The 20,969-nt window shown below is 38.9% G+C and overlaps 1 protein-coding gene across 3 annotated transcripts in view; it reads right to left on the bottom strand.

The window, feature by feature from the left end:
* The window catches only part of ltk (leukocyte receptor tyrosine kinase), a 65,700-nt gene that overhangs the window by 12,543 nt on the left and 32,188 nt on the right, over positions 1 to 20,969 (bottom strand). For 2 of the 3 annotated variants that reach the window (XM_042500984.2, XM_088087255.1), the window contains exons 7-20: positions 19,938 to 20,087; positions 19,248 to 19,348; positions 18,965 to 19,125; positions 18,078 to 18,172; positions 16,809 to 16,880; positions 16,134 to 16,308; positions 14,725 to 14,875; positions 14,407 to 14,535; positions 13,242 to 13,398; positions 9,635 to 9,820; positions 9,108 to 9,206; positions 6,198 to 6,359; positions 5,300 to 5,413; positions 406 to 592 (exon numbers count right to left, since the gene is read on the bottom strand). In XM_042500984.2, coding sequence (XP_042356918.2) covers positions 406 to 592; positions 5,300 to 5,413; positions 6,198 to 6,359; positions 9,108 to 9,206; positions 9,635 to 9,820; positions 13,242 to 13,398; positions 14,407 to 14,535; positions 14,725 to 14,875; positions 16,134 to 16,308; positions 16,809 to 16,880; positions 18,078 to 18,172; positions 18,965 to 19,125; positions 19,248 to 19,348; positions 19,938 to 20,087 — 1,939 coding nt within the window. The remainder of the gene's footprint in view (positions 1 to 405; positions 593 to 5,299; positions 5,414 to 6,197; positions 6,360 to 9,107; positions 9,207 to 9,634; positions 9,821 to 13,241; positions 13,399 to 14,406; positions 14,536 to 14,724; positions 14,876 to 16,133; positions 16,309 to 16,808; positions 16,881 to 18,077; positions 18,173 to 18,964; positions 19,126 to 19,247; positions 19,349 to 19,937; positions 20,088 to 20,969) is intronic. The other variant, XM_088087254.1, reaches the window with a different exon arrangement.

The raw sequence follows: 20,969 nt of genomic DNA, 5'->3' as shown, positions 1-20,969 counted from the left end.
ACAAATACAATAATTGAAATGTGCTGCCAATGAAAATACAGAAAACCAAGACAAATACAAATAATTTGTCAGTAAGTCAATCAACTAATTGTTTCAGCTGCATTTGTGTATATATATGTAAATGTATAAATTTGTATATATATATATATATATATATATATATATATATATATATATATACATATTTAAATGGTTTGTGTGTAAACATCTTAATTTGTAACGTAACTTAAGCTATCAAATAATTGTAGTGGAGTAAAAAGTACATTATTTCCATCTGGAGTGGAGAAGAGCAAAGTAAAAAGTTGCATGAGATTAAAATACTCAAGCAAAGTAAAAGTACCTCAAATTTGCACTTAAGTACAGTACTTGAGTAAATGCACTGAGTTACAATCCACCACTGTGTACCTGAGAAGTGTTATGTTCTTGCGTGGTACTTCCTTCAGTTCATTGAGCGAGGTGGCCTTCCCTGCAAAGCAGTAGTTGGGGTTGTAGTCCGTCATGATGGTGGATGAGCGGATCTTGCTCAACTTGTACTCTGGACTCTGCAGACGCCCCCTCACTGCATGCAGGTCGTTTTTCCTTCGGTACCACACTAAAGACAAAGACAAGACAAGCTTGTTTTACTTAAAAATCAAACGTTTTAAAAACTCACAACACTAACTGGACCCCAACTTCCTGACTATCTGCTAACTGTAGGAGCGGTAACACAAGGAGGGGTCAAGCCGCATCTCACTAGTTGATGCTCGTCAATGTAAAAACATTTTTAGCAGACTCCAGTCAGAAACTGGCTCCCAGACAGCCACTTTGAAGCAGAAAATCAGTGTTTCTTCCACACCATAAACACAAGGTGTTGCAGGATGTCCTCTCCTTGGTTACTGCTCCTAGACTGTCTGTGCAAGTGAGTTTGGACTCACCCGCTGTGGAGGCAGCCCACGTCCCCGATGCAGGTTAGTAGTCTGCCAGGGAGGGGCGTTGTGTGCAGGTAAGAGGTGCCGTCGAGCCATCGCCCGGTGCAGATGCTAGGGACTCAGGGGGATTGGGATGAGGGGTGGGAGAATGAGGAAGGGGGGAAGGAGGTGGAGGAGGAGGAGCAGATGGGGCGCCCAGGGAACAGACTACCTCCCTGCATGGGGGAGAGCTCAGGTGAAGAGACACTGTTAACCTGAAGGATGTGTGTAGGTGTGCTTTTTGCAACGGAAAGCAACAAGTATGTAATTGCACAAAGGTCATGTTTTTGTTTTAGAGTTTGATTTATTCACTTGAAAATTCACACAATTACACACAGTGCAGTTAGTGAGGAAGTCACACTAAATAACTTACCCATTTTCATAATACAGAAAATGTTTGGCTGATTATGTTGTGCATAAAAGTCAGCTTATGTTGCACTTTGCCTAGTAATTATAGGAGTACGATGTCATGCAGTTAAACTCCACAGCTGTTTGTTTATGACTCTGTATAATTATCAAAACAACCTTTTTATCTGCAATTAATTTCTGTCTGATTACACAGAATGCATCCATTTTTAGCCATAACAAACCAAACTTTTCTGTTTGGAGCTTGTGTCTTTCATCTGATGATTACTATTTGCTGACCTGGCTGACCCTCTTAACCCACCTCCCACATTAATGTCTTTCGCATTTTTCTAAAATGTGAGTGACATATATTGTTGCCCATTTCCTCAGTTCTCCTAATAGTGCTGTGCACCTAAGTTTTTACTATTCCCATCAGCAGAAAGAGCCAATTTAGCTCATATTCATTCATATTCAACATTACTCTGGTATTATTGTATTCTACTATTATAAAGCAACAAATGTTCTCTTTTAACCCTTTGAAAGCTCAGCAAATTGGCTTGACTTCTTTCAAAAACATGGAGATAGGGAGACAAGCAATCTAACAAGCAGCTAAATTATTAAAAAGTTAAAATTAAAAGTAAAAAATTACTTGAATATATGCACACACACACACACACACAATTGTCAGGTCATTTTCTTGTGACCCTTTACCCTTTGCCAATTACTAAATTTTATGGGACATTTCTTGCCAAGTTGCTCATTATGTTTTCCCTGTGTTTTCAAAATAAATCAAACCAATCTGACATATTTTGAATATTATCAAAGTGATGTGGTGCTACCTGATCGAGCTTCTCTGACAAGCATGAACATGGGATCAGTAGAATTCATTTCTGTTTAATATTCTGATTTAATCACCTCTGTACAAGCGTATAATATGCTGATGTTAGGTTTGAGTTCACCAGAATCTTTCTCCTCCGCCAGGCGCCACACTGCCTGTGTGAGCAGCCCTGATCAGGTATGTCTCAGCTGCTGCTCAGCTGCAGCACGTCTAATGAATATGGGTCTCACTGATTTTTTACACGTGACATCAAAAATAGACAATAAAATTATGTTTTGATGATCATATTGATATTATATCATTTTTCACCACAGTTTCAATGTCTGTATCTGCCACAGGCTTAAACAAATATCAATATTTGTGGGTGGGTGTATATCTAATATTTCTTGTCTATGAATGTTTTTATTGCCCCAGTATTTAATTTTTTGGGGCTTGCTGGACAACTTAATTTGCTCAAGTCTCACTGCAAGTAGGGGAAAAAATGATCTATACTCCTCCTCTTTTAATTTTATTTATCACTTTTCTTATAGAAGGTTCACTGCATGTATTAGTTTAGTCAAACCCCAAGCTGCTGTTTCCACGCCTGGTTGTCCTGTCAGACAGTGAACAAGCTCAGAGAGCTGAACATGTAATTGATATTTTACAGGAAGTCAGTGCTGTGCAGTTTTCTCCAGAGGCCCTTACACAAAGTTTAGAATTCACCAGAATCGACTTTGGGAAAGAACTGTTGAGCTTCACTTAATATTCAGCACTTTCACTGAGGTTACTGGGAGGACAAGATATGGAGAGTATGTTATAGTCAATCACCTTAAAAAGCAATTGATGGAGGAACAGGAAATCTACCGAAATGTCAGGATTCCCTTCCTAATTATCTGCAGTGAACAATGGTCAAAAAGGTGACAAAGGTGCAAGAAAAGTGTTATCAGCTGTATAATCCCTCACTGTCCTATATTGTTGCAGAATGACTGCATAGAAACTGTATTTATATAAAGTGTCTGCGGTTAATAAAGCTAGATTTAGCATATAAGTCAACATTAGGGCTGCGCAATATGGAGAAGAACAAGTATCATGATATTTTTTAACAAATACCTCGATACTGATATTGTGATAATATAGTGTACAAAAAAAGTAGATTACAAGTGAACCATCTAGCTTCTTACTCAGCTCTATTGAAAGATGAGCATGCAAAGTAAACATCAGAGCAGCTTTTCTGAGGTGGAGAGAGCTACGGGACCAGAAGGGATCCTATATCCATGCCAGCGCTGGCTCGGTCAAACTCTTTTTTTTAGCTTGCTTTTCAGCCTTCTTCTTCTTCTGTTTACTTGTCTCTGCCATGTACGCTGTTGTTTGCAAAGGAGAGAGGGGGAGATTTTTCACTAGAGGTGGTTGTTTGTCAGCTGCTATGCTTGCAAAGTCTCTGCTGAATTTATGTGCTGAAGATATCGATCTTGACTGATTCCACCAAAATTAGCATGCATGCGCATGTTTTTGAAACATGGATAAACCTGCTAAAAATAGGCTACAGACCCCTGCAGCAGGTGTGCCTTTCAGTTGATTTTTTTTTGGTCATATTCATGGACAGGCTGGTAAATAGGTAAACAGTGGAAAGCAGCATGGATGGGACGCTGTCAACAGTGGTTATTCCTCTTTATACATTAATTACATTTTCAGTCTCCCAAACTTGGCACAGATTTAGATGGATGTTTAAGTGCTGCTTAGGAGATGGACAGTAGTCTTATAGTGGTAGCGTGTGATTTCATCCTGCAGGTTAAATTAGCGTGTCCAACCAGTTGTCTTGTTTCTATCAATGTCGATCAGACCCAGAGGCGATAAATTCCTGTGACTACTGCAGAGTAATTTGATTCGGGTGTGAATGCCGATTGTTTACTTTCCCATTACATTAAAAAGCCAGATGTTAGCAGGTAACTGAATTAAATTTGTAAGTAAATAGCTTTGATTCACTGTAATGCAGCTTTTAAAAAAACAAGAAAAGAAAACACTTAAGATATCCAAAATCTACAACGATATAGTCTCATATCACGATATCAGCCCTAGTCAACATTAAACAGTATACATTGCATAGCAGCATTTGAGACCAAGATAAATACTAATGCAATGTTAGTAGCATTAGGTATAATCATAATTCATAATAAGTATTAGATTGTGGTTGTCTTCTAATTCCTCAGTTGTCTTTCTTTCTTATTCCCAGAGAGTTATTGAGTGGTAAAATTAAAACAGGTTAATTGTTAATTCCCTAATTATTCCTATTTTAAGCAGTATATTTGTGCAAGAATCATTAGCAAAGCATTTTACAGCATGTCTGACTGCCTCAGATTACAGAAATCAAACAAATCTAGTCATCTCTTCATTCAGAACCAGATTGCAGTGCTTAATGTGAACCTTTTGCTTTGTAACAACTCAAGTCTACATCCTAATATTCCTATCTCAGAGTCAATGCCCGTGGGTAAAAATCAACTGTGTGCTTCTTAAAAAGACTGAGAGGCTATCTTTAATTACAGTTCTCTCCCTTTCGATTTTGTTCTAATATTTGTGTCTACAAATTCATTTTTTTTCCTTTCTCAGTTAGTGAATCATAATGCCTGACATTTACTGCTGTCTCATCTCATTCATCAGTACACCATCTCCAGTTGAGAGTAACTTCAGCGTTAAATGTCAGACCTTCCTTCTTGTCCTTTTTATAGCCAATGATGCATTTTTGCTCACAGTACATCTCTCTGGCTTTGATGAAAGCCATTGTACTGTTAGAAATACGCACATTATACCTTAACAATGTGGTATTTAACCACAATCAGCTCTATCATTTCACTTCTCATCTACAATATGATCTTGTTTCACACTCTTTAGCAATGAAATACTCGTATCCACATACAGAAAGCGAAAGGTGAGTCACCTAAAATAAGCGCTTATTATAAAAGTGTCCATATGTTCTCACTTCATATTGTGTAAGCGACGTTTAAATCGGAGCCCTATCATTCCCACAGCTTCGTTAATCATCCAGCACACGGCCAGAGGAGGGGATTTAAACCAACACTTATCACAAGGTGTTTCTGCTCAGCAACTCCTGGAAGCATCTGTATGATCAGCTGTGTTCACAGCCGAGAGAAAGTGGAGGGCACAGACTGCCCACAGCACTGGAGAAGTCTCTTACTGAGGATGATGCCGGTGCAGATCAGTGCGATGCCGCTTGCAATGGTGGAGACCACGACTGCCAGGATTAAAGATGTCGACATCTGGCCCTGCAGAGCCGGGCCTTGAGGAGCTGCTGTGAAAGAGGTGAGAAGAGGCTAAATTAAAGAAATGCTTGACCCACAAAATCATCATTTGTATGTCAGTTACTCATCCTGTTACATTGAATTCAAGTATAAAACTGTTTCTCACATGCCTCAGTGGTTAGCAAAGAATCCGAAAACTGAGAAAATTTTACACAGGTCATGCAGTATAATCCATCTCAGTCTCATTTATCCAGTCATATGCTCAGCACTTTCCTAAAAAATACATTTTTGCTAGAATCTCACTATTTAAAACACTTCTGCATAAACAGTCAAATGCATAGAGAAATAGTGTGCCTGGGCATCTCAGCAGTCATATGCACAGGTGCATAAAACAGTAAGGTTTTAGCAAAAATGCATGTGTTTGGGAATTACTGAGCATACCACTGGATGAATGGGACTTGGATTATACTGCAGAGTTGTGTGAGAGTTTGTGAATGGATATTTTGATATAGTTTTTCTTTTGTTAAAGCACCCACCTGTGCCCTAAATTAATTTAGATTCATCATTTACCTTGGAGGAACAGAGAAAAAAAAAACATTTTCTTTACAAATTCAGCATAAGACACAGTGAGTCTTTCATAAACAAATGATCATTTTGTGGGTGAAGTTTTCTTTTATAATAATATAATAATATATACTTCATAAAATGTTTTAGTTCAGATGCTTTAGGTTTGAACTGAATTTTGGGGGACTTTTTGACATTAATATTAGCTGTTAACACATTATGGCAAACATCCAGGAGAAAAGACAGTGTTGGTTTTGGGTAATTATTTACCAATGTTGCCAATACATGTGACATTGTCACTGGCCAGGACCTCGTCATCGTCGCAGAGACAGAGAATGTGGTGAGTGTCTTCATCTCGTCTGCAGCTCTGTGTTTGACAGTGGCTGCAATTCAGCTGCACCTTGATCTCACACTCACCGTGACTCTCCATCGCTACAAGAAACAATGTACACACATATTAACTCATGTATGTAAAGTAGGGCTGTAGCACATAGTTCAAAGCCTCATTCATAATACTGACATTTTTAAATCAACTTTCAAATGTTGAAAACTTTTTTTAGATGTGTATTTATCCTGTTTAAACCAGGCATTTTTTGAACAGTTGCAAAAAAGTTTAGGCTACACTAATATTGGTTAAGTTTTAAGTTTTACACTATTTTTAGAAAGAGATTCCAGTGGTGGCTGTGAAAACTTTCAAACTTCCAAAACTTGTTTTTATCTAGTGATATATTCTGCTTCAGTCTATTTCTGTAGGCGTTTAACCTTTCAAAAACAGCATATTCACCGAGGTAAAAAAAAAGGTTGCTCTCCCACAAGATACACACAAAGTGAAACCAGCACCTGAATTGATGGCGCTGTATAGCAGCAATCTAACCACAACATAAATAATGTTTATTATTGAAAGAAAGTTGATTTGATAAAAAAAAGACAAATTCAGTTACTCCAATGAATCAGTTAAACAACTTCATAATTTAAAATAAACAAATACATAAAATACTCACTAAAGCACCAGGTGGCTGAAAATCAACAAGCACGATTGGCTCCTGTTTGAGTAACGCTTATCGAAAACAACAGTGTGCAGCTGTTTTAGGAAATAAGATAGCCTTTTATAAAAAATGTATGTGTATAATAAATCTTGAGCAGGAACAATGGGCTTGGGGCTGAGAGACACAGACAGAATGTGGAAGTCAGAAATAATGACGAAAAGGACTAACACACTGTTTCATGAGAATTGTTGGCCGTAACAAAAATACGGAACATCGCCAGCCTCGCTGTCAAGTATAAATTATCAATTATGCTTGTATTTGTGTAAAACCTCGCATGTGTCTAAAAAGATTTTAAATAAAATGATAAATTCTAAACTCTGATCTAAACAGTGCTTCACAGTTTCTCAAAACATTTTATGAAAATGAGTTCTGTCATATGAAACCTCATCCCTCCCTTAAAAACCTGACAACATAACTTCATTACAGAGAAACTATAAAAATTCAGTAAGAATGATTTAAGTTTATCTCTTTGTTAAGTTCTTGCTTTGATTCATGTCTGACCACTGCAGAGGCAGCCACTGTGACGACTGGCAGCACACGCTTTAACAACAGCGTCTTTCACATGAGAATGGAGGTCTGTCTGTTGGTGCCGAGGGCAACAAGCTACATGAGGCTGCGAATTAGTGAACTGCCTTCTTCCTTTTCCCACTACATAATGAGAATCAGATGGTAGTCTCATGAAAAAAAAGAAACCAACAACAACAAAAAAAAAACACTTCATATATCCATGCACATGTGTGAGCAGGCCTGTGTTTAAAGAGACAGTTTGACACAAACAGGTACAAGCATGTGCAATGTAGTTATCATATTGCTACTGCAGAAATAAAATACAGGGTAATAAATAACCAGCATCAGAGTCATTTCTCTGCCTACCTGCAAGTGTGTACACTTCACTGCACAGTTCTTCACTGGCTTCACTCGTATATCACTGATAGGATGTTCTCTGTGACTGTTAACAATTCATCCTCTAACCCCACATCTCTCATGTGGAGTCCCTCAAGGTGCAATCCTTGATCTCTTCCTGTTTTCCATCAATATGCTTCCGCAAAGAAATATGATCAGAACTACAACATCTCGTTTCACTGCTATACAGATGACACTCTGCTGTACCTTTCTATTCAACCCAATGACCAGAGTGGATCCACTACCCTGACTAAATGTCTGGATGGTATTAAGGGATGGGTGGATGGCTAATAATGGTCTACAATTAAATGACAACACAACAGCCTCCCAAACTTCTACAATCATTAGAATTCCCTATATTTCTTATATTAATTCTTAAAAGATTCTTCTGCTTGTGTTTGAGGACCTGCATGGTCTTGACCCAATATATTGCAGAAGTTCTATCCCCATGCAACACATCTGAGCCCCCCAGATCTACAAATCAAGGACTTTTATTCACCACACAACCTCATCAAAAACTTTTTGGAGAGAAGCCGTTCCAAGTAGCTGCACCAAGACTCTGGAATAGTCTCCCTTAAAAAAAATCAATATCCACTTATTGGCTTTTTTCCAGGGCTTTCAATTATTTATATTTGTATTGCACAGAGGATAGAATTTGCTCTTTTTCCTTTTCACTTTTACACAGCTCGAATTGACTCTATTTTTTTCTAGTTTCACAAAAAATCATTTTAACTCAGTGTCCACTTACCATCTTTTCAAATGATTTTTAATTGCACCTCAGTTTTTATAAACAGCTGAAGTTTGCTTTCCTAATCTTACCCAGACATCTTTATTTTATTCTACTCGATTCCATATTTTTCTAGTTTGACAAAAAAAACCTTAAGCTAACCTAGTAAGCTAACCTTAACCAGCTTAGCTTACTAGCTTTTTTTTCAGAGCTTTCAGCTGCATCTCATGGTCTTTGTTAGTAGATGATCACTCTCTATTCTCGATTCTATTCAGTTCTCTCTCTCTGTTTTTGTTTTTTCTTTTTTTACAAAACCAAATCTTAACAGCACTTATACCTCACTTTAGACTGCATCAGTCTTCATCAGGGGACAACATTTCCTCTCTTTGCTCTCTCTCCGATATTCTCTCTATTCCTCCTTAATTTTCACGATACTAGCAGAATCAAAATCAGATTTATCAGCATCAGTACCTTTATAAAATTATGATACGGTAACAGTCTCACCTGCCAGAGGCTGAAGGAAAATCTCTCCCATTGGATGAATGAATGAGACTCCATTCTGACCGTCTGCTGTGATCTCATCTGTCAGTGCAGCGTCACCTCCTGTCACAAAATATATATTGGGAACTCTTCTATTAGCCAGTGTTAAAAATAACGTCAAAACCATTTTGACCCAATTATGACGGTTTATACTTGTCAGTTCGTTGCCACTTTTGACAGTTTTCTGTATGTGACATTGACACTTACATGTTGGAAAAAGTTTTTTCAGTTGACATTGTTATTTCTATAAAGATTCAACTGTCAAGAACAACAAGACAACCGTGAATTATGCTCTAGAATCAAATCAATTTTTAAGAGAGACAGTTATGCCACACAAATGATACATATTCTTTTTTTAGGGAGGTTAGTAGCATATCTGTGAAGAAATGACAAGAGGGAGTGTGACAGAAGAAAAGACATAAAAGCGAGTTTGGTTTTAAGGGCAGAGGTTAGAAATTATGTCATAAGGTAAGATGAGAAAGTACTCTTACCTCTGTAACCTCCACCGCCGCCTCCAGCTGTGCAGGCTCCACCTCCACCTCCAAATCCCCCAAAAGTGGACCAGCTGAGCTTGGACTGGGCCAGGAGACATGAGGACCCCCCCTCAGCACCCTCCACCAGAGACCTTCCCGCCTTCAGGTGAGGACTGGGACTGTCTTTCCAGCCTCCACCTCCACCTTCAGGAACACAAATGAAATACAAATTAAACACTGCAATATCATTGCTATAAAATAGCTTTTTAATATATCCAGACATACGTAGTGGTTGCACTTGAAGATTTCCACATCATAGAAGACTGGACTATTAGCTGTGGTGGAGATCTGCGCTCTTTTAGTGCCCTTCTAGTTTTTGTGATGCTTTTTTTTTGCTGTTTCAATTTGTTGTGTGCTTTTTTGAAGTTTATTTGCTGGAGGTGCAGTATCTGGCTATCTATGCATTCAGCAAGATTTAAACCTGTTGTAAAGTATACTGTATCTAAGCAGTGTTTTGTTTTGTTTTTTTCACACTTTTTGTAATTACCCTAATGAAGGTCCTTTGCATAAACACGGTGAAATACATTTTTCCTGTCTGATTAGACAGTCACTCTTTGTCAATCACAGCAGTAAATTCAGGAAAAGATAAAGAAGAGAGACCAAAGATGTTGCAATGTTGCAAACTCAAACATTTCAAGCATCTTTCGACAGAGTGCTCTTTTTCCAAATACTAGCCTAGTTTTAAACAGCGAGCTGTTGTGTATACTCTGGTATTGCAAGGGGATGATACCTTGCCATGGCAGGACCCAGGGAAGCTCAGTGTGGAGTTTGCAGTTGTTTGGATAAGTGGTCCTCGAGAAAACTGCAAGCAGCAATACAGGAGGCCAAGCAATCAGTCCATTCCTTACAGCAACAATTTGAACGGGCACTGCACTAGTGCAACTACGCTGCCTGAGGAGTCCCCCTCCTAGTTACACAGACATTCTTGGCAGTCTGGGCAGCACTGTTCCCGGTGGGTCTAGTCTGCTGTTACTGAGGGCTGTTGATCTGACAGAGCAAACAGCAGCAGAGGGACTCCATGAGAGAGAGCTGTTTGACTCAGCAAATCAGGCTCTCTTCGGGGTGTTAAGGCCTATCGAGTAGTTTCAAAGAGGCAATATTTTCTAAGGGAAGAGCTTGGTCTTGAGACTGAGTTTGACATGGAGGGACGACTTGCAGCTGGAGATCTGAGTGAAGTATCAGATATACACAAGACAGAAACAAGAGGAGACAGTAAGCACAGAGCTCTTGTTCTGTCCGCCAGTTATTTTGTGTTGTTGTGTTTCTTTGTTTCTGTTCGCAGGCAGCCAGTGGGTGGACATGAGAGGGTCACCAAGCAAAGCTTCAGATATTCTATATATAAAAAGATTCACAAGAACACAGGTCTTTGTTGCTTTTGCTTTTTGTTTATCACTTTACACGAATCCACACTGATGTCACCGACAGCCACCCACTTTTTATATTCTTTTATGAAGTTGAAATTTAACTTCTGCCTCAGTGTAGTGATGGAGACCCTTCAGCAATGAATAATTACATAAAGAGTCAACAGGTTCATCACTGGTTTATCACAGCCTCTAATCTACACTAATGAGCAGAAAAGCATGTACAGTAAGATTTCTTTAAGCCTTATCAAATTTTGCTAAATCTTTAAAGCCCACCCTGTCATCCATGATAATAACATATACACTGTATCTATCGTAGCTCTAGTCTCATGTGACAAAACTGGCACACACACACAAAGAAATGCACAAATACATCCACACACATCTAGTCTACACAGCAGCAGAGCTACATATTTCCCTGACACTCAGATCTTTATCTAAACAAACCCGCAGAGGTTTCAATAAGATGAGCTGATAGATTGTCTGTGTTGAGACTGTTGGTTAGAGGGGATTTACTGAGATTGTTCCAGCAGCAAAGACAGACTTCTCTCTGCCATATATGTCTCGCTACGAAGGTCAAGACCTGTCAGGAAACTAAAAATAAGATGCAGATAGATCCCATTATCCACAGGGCAAACACATCCTGCTGTGTGAGAGCAATGAATGCATGTCAACGTGTGCTGCTTTGAGCATGTGTGTGCAGAAGAAACAAATCCTTGTGGCCTTCAACCAATACATCTCCATGGGCAGGTTTTTACGCTACCTTGTACAGAAACGATCCTGTTGTCATCTGAGGCTCACAGCGACTCAGCAAACGGAAGCACATTCTTAACTAGGACACAACCTCTCTGCTGTGATCATAAACCATACACCTGAGTCTGCAGCCAAACTTTAGTGTTATTAGGAATCATAGTTCAAACATTATTTATACTTCATATACTTGTGTAATGTTTTATTCTGATCTTTTGTTGTTTTTTTCCTCATACCATAATGTGTCAGTAAAAATAAGAGAAAAGAAGAGAGGAGGGGTTTTTCTATCTTTTTTAAACAAAAATACAACCTGTCACTCTACTTTTTCCTCTCAGGGATCATTTCACAATATTGACCCGCTCGCTTTTTTCTTAACCTGGGATCTTACATCAAGTCACAATAAATCTAGAGGGTGTGCAAGATTTAAAAAATTGACAAATTTTTCAACACCTTTGAAAAACATGTTTTTATGTTACGTTCTTGCTGATCTTAAAGGAATACTTCACCTGCAAAATTACTATTTGTTTATCAATTACTCACTGCGTGGTACGCTGAATTCCTACGGGGGAACGTAGTTTTTCTCGAATGCCTCACGGCGGTTAAGGAATTAAAAAAAAAAAAGAAGTGAAACTCAAAATGAATTAAAGCAAAACAACATATCGAAACATCCATTCACAAACTTGTACAAAAGTCTCATTTATCCAGTCGTATGCTCTGTACTTCCTTAACACACGCATTTTCACTAAAACATTATGATTTAGAGCATATCGGTACAAACAATCTCATGCACTGAGGAGTAGCATGCCTGGGAAGACATTTGAATGCATTTGAACTCTGCTCAAGCAAAACTCATATGCCAGTCAGGCCGCGCTAATCATACGTGAAAGCGATTTAAAGGTTTAAGTAAAACTTTTTGTCTGGGAAGTACTAAACATAGGACTGGATAAATGAGACTTGGATTACATAGCTCGAGTTGTGTGAGGGTTTATACACAGACGTTTTGATATCATTTTGCTGTTGTTGAACTTCGTCGATTCTTCGTTCAATGTGGAGGCATTCGAGACAAATTAAATGAAAACACAGTGAGTAATTGATATGGAGATGGCCATTTCATGGACACAGTACAGCAAATACCAGCACCATACCAGATTTTTCATATTTTTATGGGCCATCACAAAATAAAATAAAAAAAGTGACCAAAACCTTGATCTTGTAACTCCAAATTAGACTCACTGGCAAAGGTTCTACACAAAACTGCTTTCAATTAAAGAAACAGTTTTGAGGAATGCTAAAAAAAAAAAAAATTCAATGCTGACAGCACCACAAATAAATCTCCATTCATCCTTTTCATATTAGGGTGGAGGGAGTAATCTCCAAGTCAGATATTTAAAAAAAAAATGGTTTAGTTGAGTCAATCCCTTAAACAAACAGTGCAACTGTATTGGTAGTCGTACCTGCAGCACCAGTTTGCCCATTGGTACTCAGAGCTGTGGTAATGTTTTCATACTGCTCCAGTGGTATCTGGTCCAGACTTGACTCTGGGTCTTCCATGTAGGCATTTCCCCCTCCACCAGCCGCAATTAGCAAGGGGACCAGCTCACCTCCCTCCATCTGACAAGATAGCGTCACCATAAGTCACTCATCTGAGGGGCTTTTTTTTTCATTGTGTCATGCTCTATGGTGCAAGATGCTCATGCGTACATTTCTATCTCTCCATTTCACTGAAAATGAAAATGAACTTTTGACAAAGCATCAGTCTCAGCAGCAGAGCCAATTGAACATGACCCAGGAAACTCATTTTATCACAGTTAGGAGATCATAATGAAATGGACGAGTGAACATTTTTCTTCTGCCAATTTTATGATAAAATAGCTTTCCAATCTCAAGTGAGTCCAACCTAAATTTAAACCCATGGATTATAGAGACACTGCTGAATCCTTTGACTATGCCTACAGACATTTTTATTGCCAGTCACAATGTGCACTTAATCCACACAAGGTATCAAACAAACCCATAGAAAGGATAGCCTGGTAAAACCATCCCGATAACGTGAGCTCAACATCCTGTTTCTCTCACTGTATAATTCTGAACTCACTGCCATCCCAAACACATTCAGTTGGCAGGAGTACTCGCTTTGACATAGAAATGTCTTCAGCCAGTCCTGACGGCAGAATTAGCGTATGCTCCTCTACAACACGAATATGTTGTTAGACAGTAACGGGCCAAAAAATACAACTTATCTATAGTTACAATTTTAATCTGACATGATCCTCGTCAACAACAATCAGTGGCAAAACAACAATGAACATGGATTTGTACTGGGAAACATCTTTTTGTTGCTGCAGGAGTTGCCATTATTGTTCTCCAAGCAGCGGCTTGCATGCTATGTCATCACCGAAAGTCCCGACCTACAGTCCCTGATTGGCCTGCTACATTTTCAGCTACAGTGGGGGTCGCTGATTGGCCCAGCTGGATTTTGTGCCCTGGAGAGTGTTTGGGGCGGCAGAGAGTTCAGACTGATATGCAGAGTGAAACAGAATATTGAGCTCACATCATCAGGATGGTCAGGCTGCAGAAAGAACACACACTACTAAAAAAGCACAAATTGTCTTCTGTCACCTTAAAGATGTAGGTGGCTCCGCCTCCTCCGCCTCCTCCCCCAGCCCACTCTACACCATCCTCTCCCCTGAGGTTGTCTTCAATCACTGATGACTCTCCAAGGCAGATCTTTTGAGTGTGGGGATTTCTCTACACCACAGGGGAGAGGGAGATTTGAGTTTCAGAGAAAGAAATTCAGTTAAGTCTGAATCCAGCAGATGAGAACTTTTTATCTAGGTCACTTTTTTGTCTGTACTCTCCCTGCCAATAGATATCCCAGTGGGATATCACACATTTCAAGAAATCCTTTCAGCTGGTCCGCAGGTCCAGCCAACTCACCCCGGGGCATGCATCCTCTCCCTGGTGTCCAACCAAGATGTAAAGTGTATCTCCTTTCTCCAGAGGAAATATGGCAGATATGAAGACCCCATGGTTGCGTTTGTTGTGGTTTTTGGCTCCTTTCCCTCCTGCAGCCCCATAAGCAGAGATCCTGAGGAAGATCAATGCAACACAAGGGGCTTAAATGGTGTGACTGAAAGAAATTGATTTCTGGCTCAGGCTCCACAGTATATCACACACACTAGATAGATAAGACTACAGTACACTTGAGCAAACAGCTACAGATGTCTGTCGTAACACACAAATTAGGAGACAACACCTGCTGCTCTGTAAAGATTCCCTCTAACAAACAGACACTGTGTGAATATTGGATATAAGTACTGCTGTGTGTAACTTTCCTGAAGCAATTCAACTAACACCCTGGAAATCCTACATTTAATCCTGACACTTTTCCGTTGCTACATTACATGTCGTGAGCGTGACAATGAGGTCCCATGACTGGCTGTGCAAACACAATCAAATAGCTTTTAAGCCTTGATCTCGATAGACAACAATCAGTTACACTGAGCATGTACAGAACAATTTTAACCCAAAGCACAGAGACACATCGCTAAGTTGCTGGCAAGCCCTGCTTGCTGCTTCAATGACTAAATAAACTATGACTGACATTTCAAAAAATGTTTTTAAAAAGAGTCAACAGTGAAACGGTGACATTACACATGAATTACTGGGCTTACGACATAATAAAATAAGAAAAAAAAACATTATGAAAGAAATAGAATATCGGCAGATTTACCCTTTAATAAATAACTGACCAGCCCTTTGATTTCCACCTCAAAGCTCAGGAAAATTAAAGAGCATTAAAGTCGTCCCCTTCATCACAACTTACAGACCTGAAACTGTCAAGAAAATAGTAAAGATTGCTTTAAAATATCACTTAAACAGCATCTTCTGGCCAAACAGCTCACATCATCTAATGACACACAAGTGCATAACTTGATGATTTTGTATTGTATGGTGTACAGTACAGCCTAGGGGGTCATATACTGTATAGAACAGTACAGCTAATTTATATGTTGGTTTTTATTTTGTTTTTTTCTTTTTGTTTTCTTTTCTTTTTATATCAACACATATGCAGATTTTTATTTACAATAAGTCATGGTCTGCTCAATAACTATAACTCAAAAATGTGATATTTTTCATTTATATTTTTTCATAAGAACTTTAGTTTGAGTAATTAGAGCTTGGTCCTATGAGATATTTTGTTGTTGTTTTAGTGACTGTGGGTTTTTTTGTGAGTATGTAGTGTCATGTATCGAATGCTGTGTTTGGTGTGAACCCCAGGATGAATAACTGCAGCTTTGGCTAAAGCTAATGGGGATCCTAATGAATAAAATGAAATCACTCACAGATATCTGTTAGTTGCAGGCACCTTCCACATTTGGACTCCTTTCAAGGGCTCTTCCTTCCCCACAATGACACTGACATTTTTATTTCTGTAGGTGCTGTCACACTGGGCCTGGGTCGGGCCATGGGGACCACTGGCACCGCATGAGTTAAACCACCATGTCATCAAAGAAACCTCTAAAAAAAATGGAGACAAGGAAAACAAAATACACAGACATGAGCTGGTGGGAGATTTATTAATTAATTCCAGAATACATGTAAATTTCATTCTGCAAACACTTTACACACAAATTCATTTTGCTCACATTTCATGAACGAGGCCAGTTGAGTCTATAAAAGGTACTGTATATTGATTTAGAAAAAACATAAGAAAAAATGCCAAGAAAGATGCATGATTAAGCTAAACAGATGAACACTGGAGAACAGAAACAAACATGTGGCTTAACATCTAGAAGAATCACTGGAAACTGCATTAACCAAACATAACCACTCACAAGGTATGTGAGTGCTGAATGCAGAGTGAATGAAAAGCTACTGGTCAGCTGATTTAGCAGATACAGCTTCAAGCATCAAGAGAGATTGTGAGTGTACAATCCACCAACTGGTATGTTAATTCTGCATGCAAAATGGATTAAAAATGACATGGTAGGCTGTGGAAATCCACAAGGTATCAGTACCTGAGGCTGAAGGCTCTGGAAGAGGGCTTAAGAAATCCTCTAAGTCTGCCATGGGCAGGAGAGAGTTTTCATCTGAGGAGAGGCAGGAAGCCAAGGTATGGAAAGTTGGGGAGAGACAAGGAGTCACTGTAACATCTGCATATCACTGAAGCATAAATTATATACAGACAGAAAGTCACACGCGTCACAGGAAACAAGAACGACTAGGGACAGATATTTTGAATGGACACATTTCCAGAGACTAATCCCTGAGCAGAAACACATCATTTCTCACCTAGCATTCTGCATCCACATGGTAACACTGAGACACAGAGAATTTTCTTCATTTCCATGGTTTCACTTACAGGACCAGTGTGTGGGATTCAGAAAGATCTATTGGCGGGAATGGTGTGTAATATTCATAACTATGTTTTCATTTGTGTGTAATCACCTGAAAGTAGGAATCTTGGTGTTGTTGTTACCTTGGAGTGAGTTGTGTACAGTGGTGTAACGTAATGAAGTAATAAAACATTTTTACAGTATTTAAGTATATTTTGGGACCATCTGTTCTATACTTAATATTTCTGTCAGCTTTTGCTATTACTCCACTATCTTTCTACTATTTTATCTAAATAAAATGTGCCCTTTCACTTCACTCCAAATTCCTTAAGCATTTTATTTACTTACTACAAAATAGCAAAGGAATGAGGGAGGGATGGATGGACGAATAAAGGATTGGGAGGGGAGGAAAAGCTGGATTTTGTTTTTTTAAAGCCTTTTAGTTGAGAAAAAAAAGGCCTAGCTTTTCTTCAAACATAATGTATGCTCATTTTTAAGGTGGTGTATGTTACGAAGGAATAAGGTTCATGATTCTAAAAATTCTGACTGCTTGCTTTTTTATCAGCATTTACTTGTACTTTCACTCTCAATACTCAAGTACTTTAATATAATAAAATAACTTTTGATACTGAAGTACAGTATGTGTCATATGGAAGACTTTTACTCAAGTAATATTCTAATACGTGACCGTAACTTCTACCAAAGTTATTCTCTGTTAAGATATCTGTACTTTTACTAAAGTAGTGCTTTCAGGTACTTCATCCAGTACTGGCTGTTTCTGTTTATGAATTCAACCTTCGATTTGTGAAATGCTAGCTCTCCATTTAAATGTTACACTATTGTGACCAGTAAGGTTTTACATAAATTATTCCCACAAATATGCTGAATTTAAATGGAGGCATTTCTGTTACATCTCTAGCACTTTAGGATGGCATGTCAGTGACAGCTTACCTGTGCCGAAACAGGCTGCTCCAATTGCAATGTCATCCAGAGCGACGTCAGCATTGGAGCCTTGACCCCACACAGCTGTCACTTTCACGTGGAACCTGGAGCAAAGTTTATTAACAGAACAACAGTTTTTGTGCTTATGTGAAAAGCAGCAAGAATTTAATCACAATACATGCACAACAACATTATAATCTTAATGATTTCATTAAGGGCACAAAAGGATCATAGCACACTACATAGAAACAGACTATATACACAAATATACAATAGATAGAATAAATATGATTAAAAAAAGAAAAAAAAAAACAAAAAAGAGGAAATACACAACAGTACATTACTTAATTCAAGAACTGCACCCACAAACAAACTGGAGTGCCAGTGGCACCACAGTCTGGGTGAACACCTGACTGAGCTCATCTCAGGGTTGGTCAAGGTCTGAATATTACAACTTTCTGAAAGAGAGAGCCTGCAAATATATCGATACATACGATTTTGAATTATGGCAGAGCAGGTAGGCACACCAGCATTTACAAACATTTTGCTGGCACTACACCATTGTGGAAATTTAAGAAGCAGCCTCATGCCATCATCACAGGCCACATTAAGTAAAGAAAAAGTCATTTTTTTCAAAATGGTTACAAAGTCATAGGTTGAAAGCATAATTTTCCTTTCATTGATCTAAAGTGCTCACTTTGTTTTGATAGGGAAGGTAAAGGAAAACTTAAGAATCTAAAAAAAGCTTGTTTGTGAATGATGGAGAGAAAAAGAAGTAGTAAAAGGGTGCAGTTAAATGAGGAAATCTTTACATACATGCCTCGATTCTTCTGCTTAAGCACGTCAGAGTTACATAATCATCTGCTCCTCTACCCTTTTCATTTCATTTTACGCACCCATGATGAAGGCCAGTCAGCTGCAGGGCAACATCTTCCCAATCGTCTGTCCACTGATCACTTCTCTCCCAGACCAGTGGGGCGGTGGTGGTCCCATTCTCCTCAATAGCCACCAGCAATGAACCATTAAAGACCCCATACAAGTAGAGAGAGAAACGCATCTGCACAGAAAAACAGACACAAGCTTAAATCTTCTGTTGCAAAAGAGCAGCCTTACAAGGAGAAGGGAAGAAAGATGTAAAAACACAGTGATTATACTGTTTCATCTGTGTAAATAACTGACCTGGCAGGCAGTAGACGACACTGGGGGAGGGAAAGAGGAGCTCTGAATGGATGCCTCTCGAAGAGAATTACTCTCTCTTACCTGCAGAAACAGGAAGTGCCCTGGGGGCGCACAATAAACATGAAAAAGGAGGAAGCCATCCGGCTCACTGAAGCAAACGTATCACAATAATGGACATCAGAGATATGGTAATAGTTTAAAAAGTGTGATTTATCCTTTAGAGCCATGCGTTTTGTACATGTTTCATTGTGAGAGCCAACAGCCACTAAATTTAAAACTCAGAAGATTGAAAGCAGTTGTAACATCAAACTAAATATGAAGCTATTTTCACCTCTCCTAAGACGTATGTGTTCTGCAGCTGGAGTTAAATGATCCATATGAAAATAACGTGGACATGAGGTGTAACTTCATATGGTAGTAATCTAACAATGCATTCCTTTTGATTATCTGGGTCTAGACAGAACAAGACGGGCAAAGCCAGAGATATGTTTTGAAAGTAAGCAATGTGAAATCTGTAGTGATATCCCAATTTTGAGTTTCTGAGTTTAAACTTTAACCATGTCTCCACACCAGTCCAGTCCACTCCAGTAATTCATCAGAACAAGACAAGATTCATTTCAAAGTAAAATCAGGACAACAGGGTATTACTATGCCTGATCCACACATGCTGTACACACACACTCTGCCAACCTGGTGTACTCTGCAGAGCGACACCCTGCATGTCTTCTTTCTCCAGAAGCTCATCTCCAGCAACCCTTCTCCAGGCTGAGTGCTGGTTGGACACGGACCAACCACATGCATCCTGTTCAAACGAGCAGTGAGAGCCAAATGGAAGAGTACCTGGGAAGGGGGAAGATTGCAATCATATTTCAATAAAAGACATCACAGCTGCTTAAAAGTCCATCTTTTCCCCTTTGATTCCTCTTCTTTCAAAACAAGACATGATGTATTTCAAGAGTGCCATGTTTTCAAGTGCAGGTCAAAGTGTCATGGTCTCTCCCAGACTAGAAAATATGCTTGTAATAATTTCAATCCGCACAGACTTCAGTCTATATTCAGCGTCTCTGTCAGTTAAAGCAGCAATCTGTCAGCAGCAGCTCCTGCAGAGCTGAGAGGACATCAGCTAGTCAAACTGCCTTCACCAGGCTGACTGACAGCAGATATTTACTGAACCAAAACACTTGAAGTCAGCGCTACCGGAAGAAATCAACATTGTTTGTATTTACTGATTCACTGATTTTATGTTCCCATCTGCTGCTGACAGACTGGGAGCTGATAAATCAGATTATATACAGCTAATAAACTAAATTAGACACATAAATGGTGGGATGTTTGTGTAATTCAAACAGCTGTCTGTGCAGGTTATGCTTCACTAAATGTAACAGAGGTAACGTAAAAAAAAATACAGGGGATCTCTGGTCTCTCAAACGCTGTTCTTAATGCAAAGACACTAAAGACTGATAATTTTCTTCCTTGCTCACTCTCAAAAAGAAATCTAATAAGAACAATCCCCAAAATTATCTATTCCCTTTAATCACACAATGTACAAGACAGAGGCTGGGAGTCACATTACACAGAACTGGGCACATATTTGTCAAATCAATGTCACAACAGGTGTGATATTAAAATACATTCTTGAATATCTTATCTATCAGGCCCTGACTGAAACAAACTTGTTATATTAAGTGAGATTATGTTTTCAGCTATTGAGCCCTTTATAAG

Source organism: Plectropomus leopardus, chromosome 14 (genome assembly GCF_026936395.1).
Source record: "Plectropomus leopardus strain MGB_pleo_1.0 chromosome 14, ASM2693639v1, whole genome shotgun sequence".
NCBI lineage: Eukaryota > Metazoa > Chordata > Actinopteri > Perciformes > Serranidae > Plectropomus > Plectropomus leopardus.
Note: the sequence above shows the minus strand (reverse complement) of the source record. Positions and strands in the feature narration are given on the sequence as shown.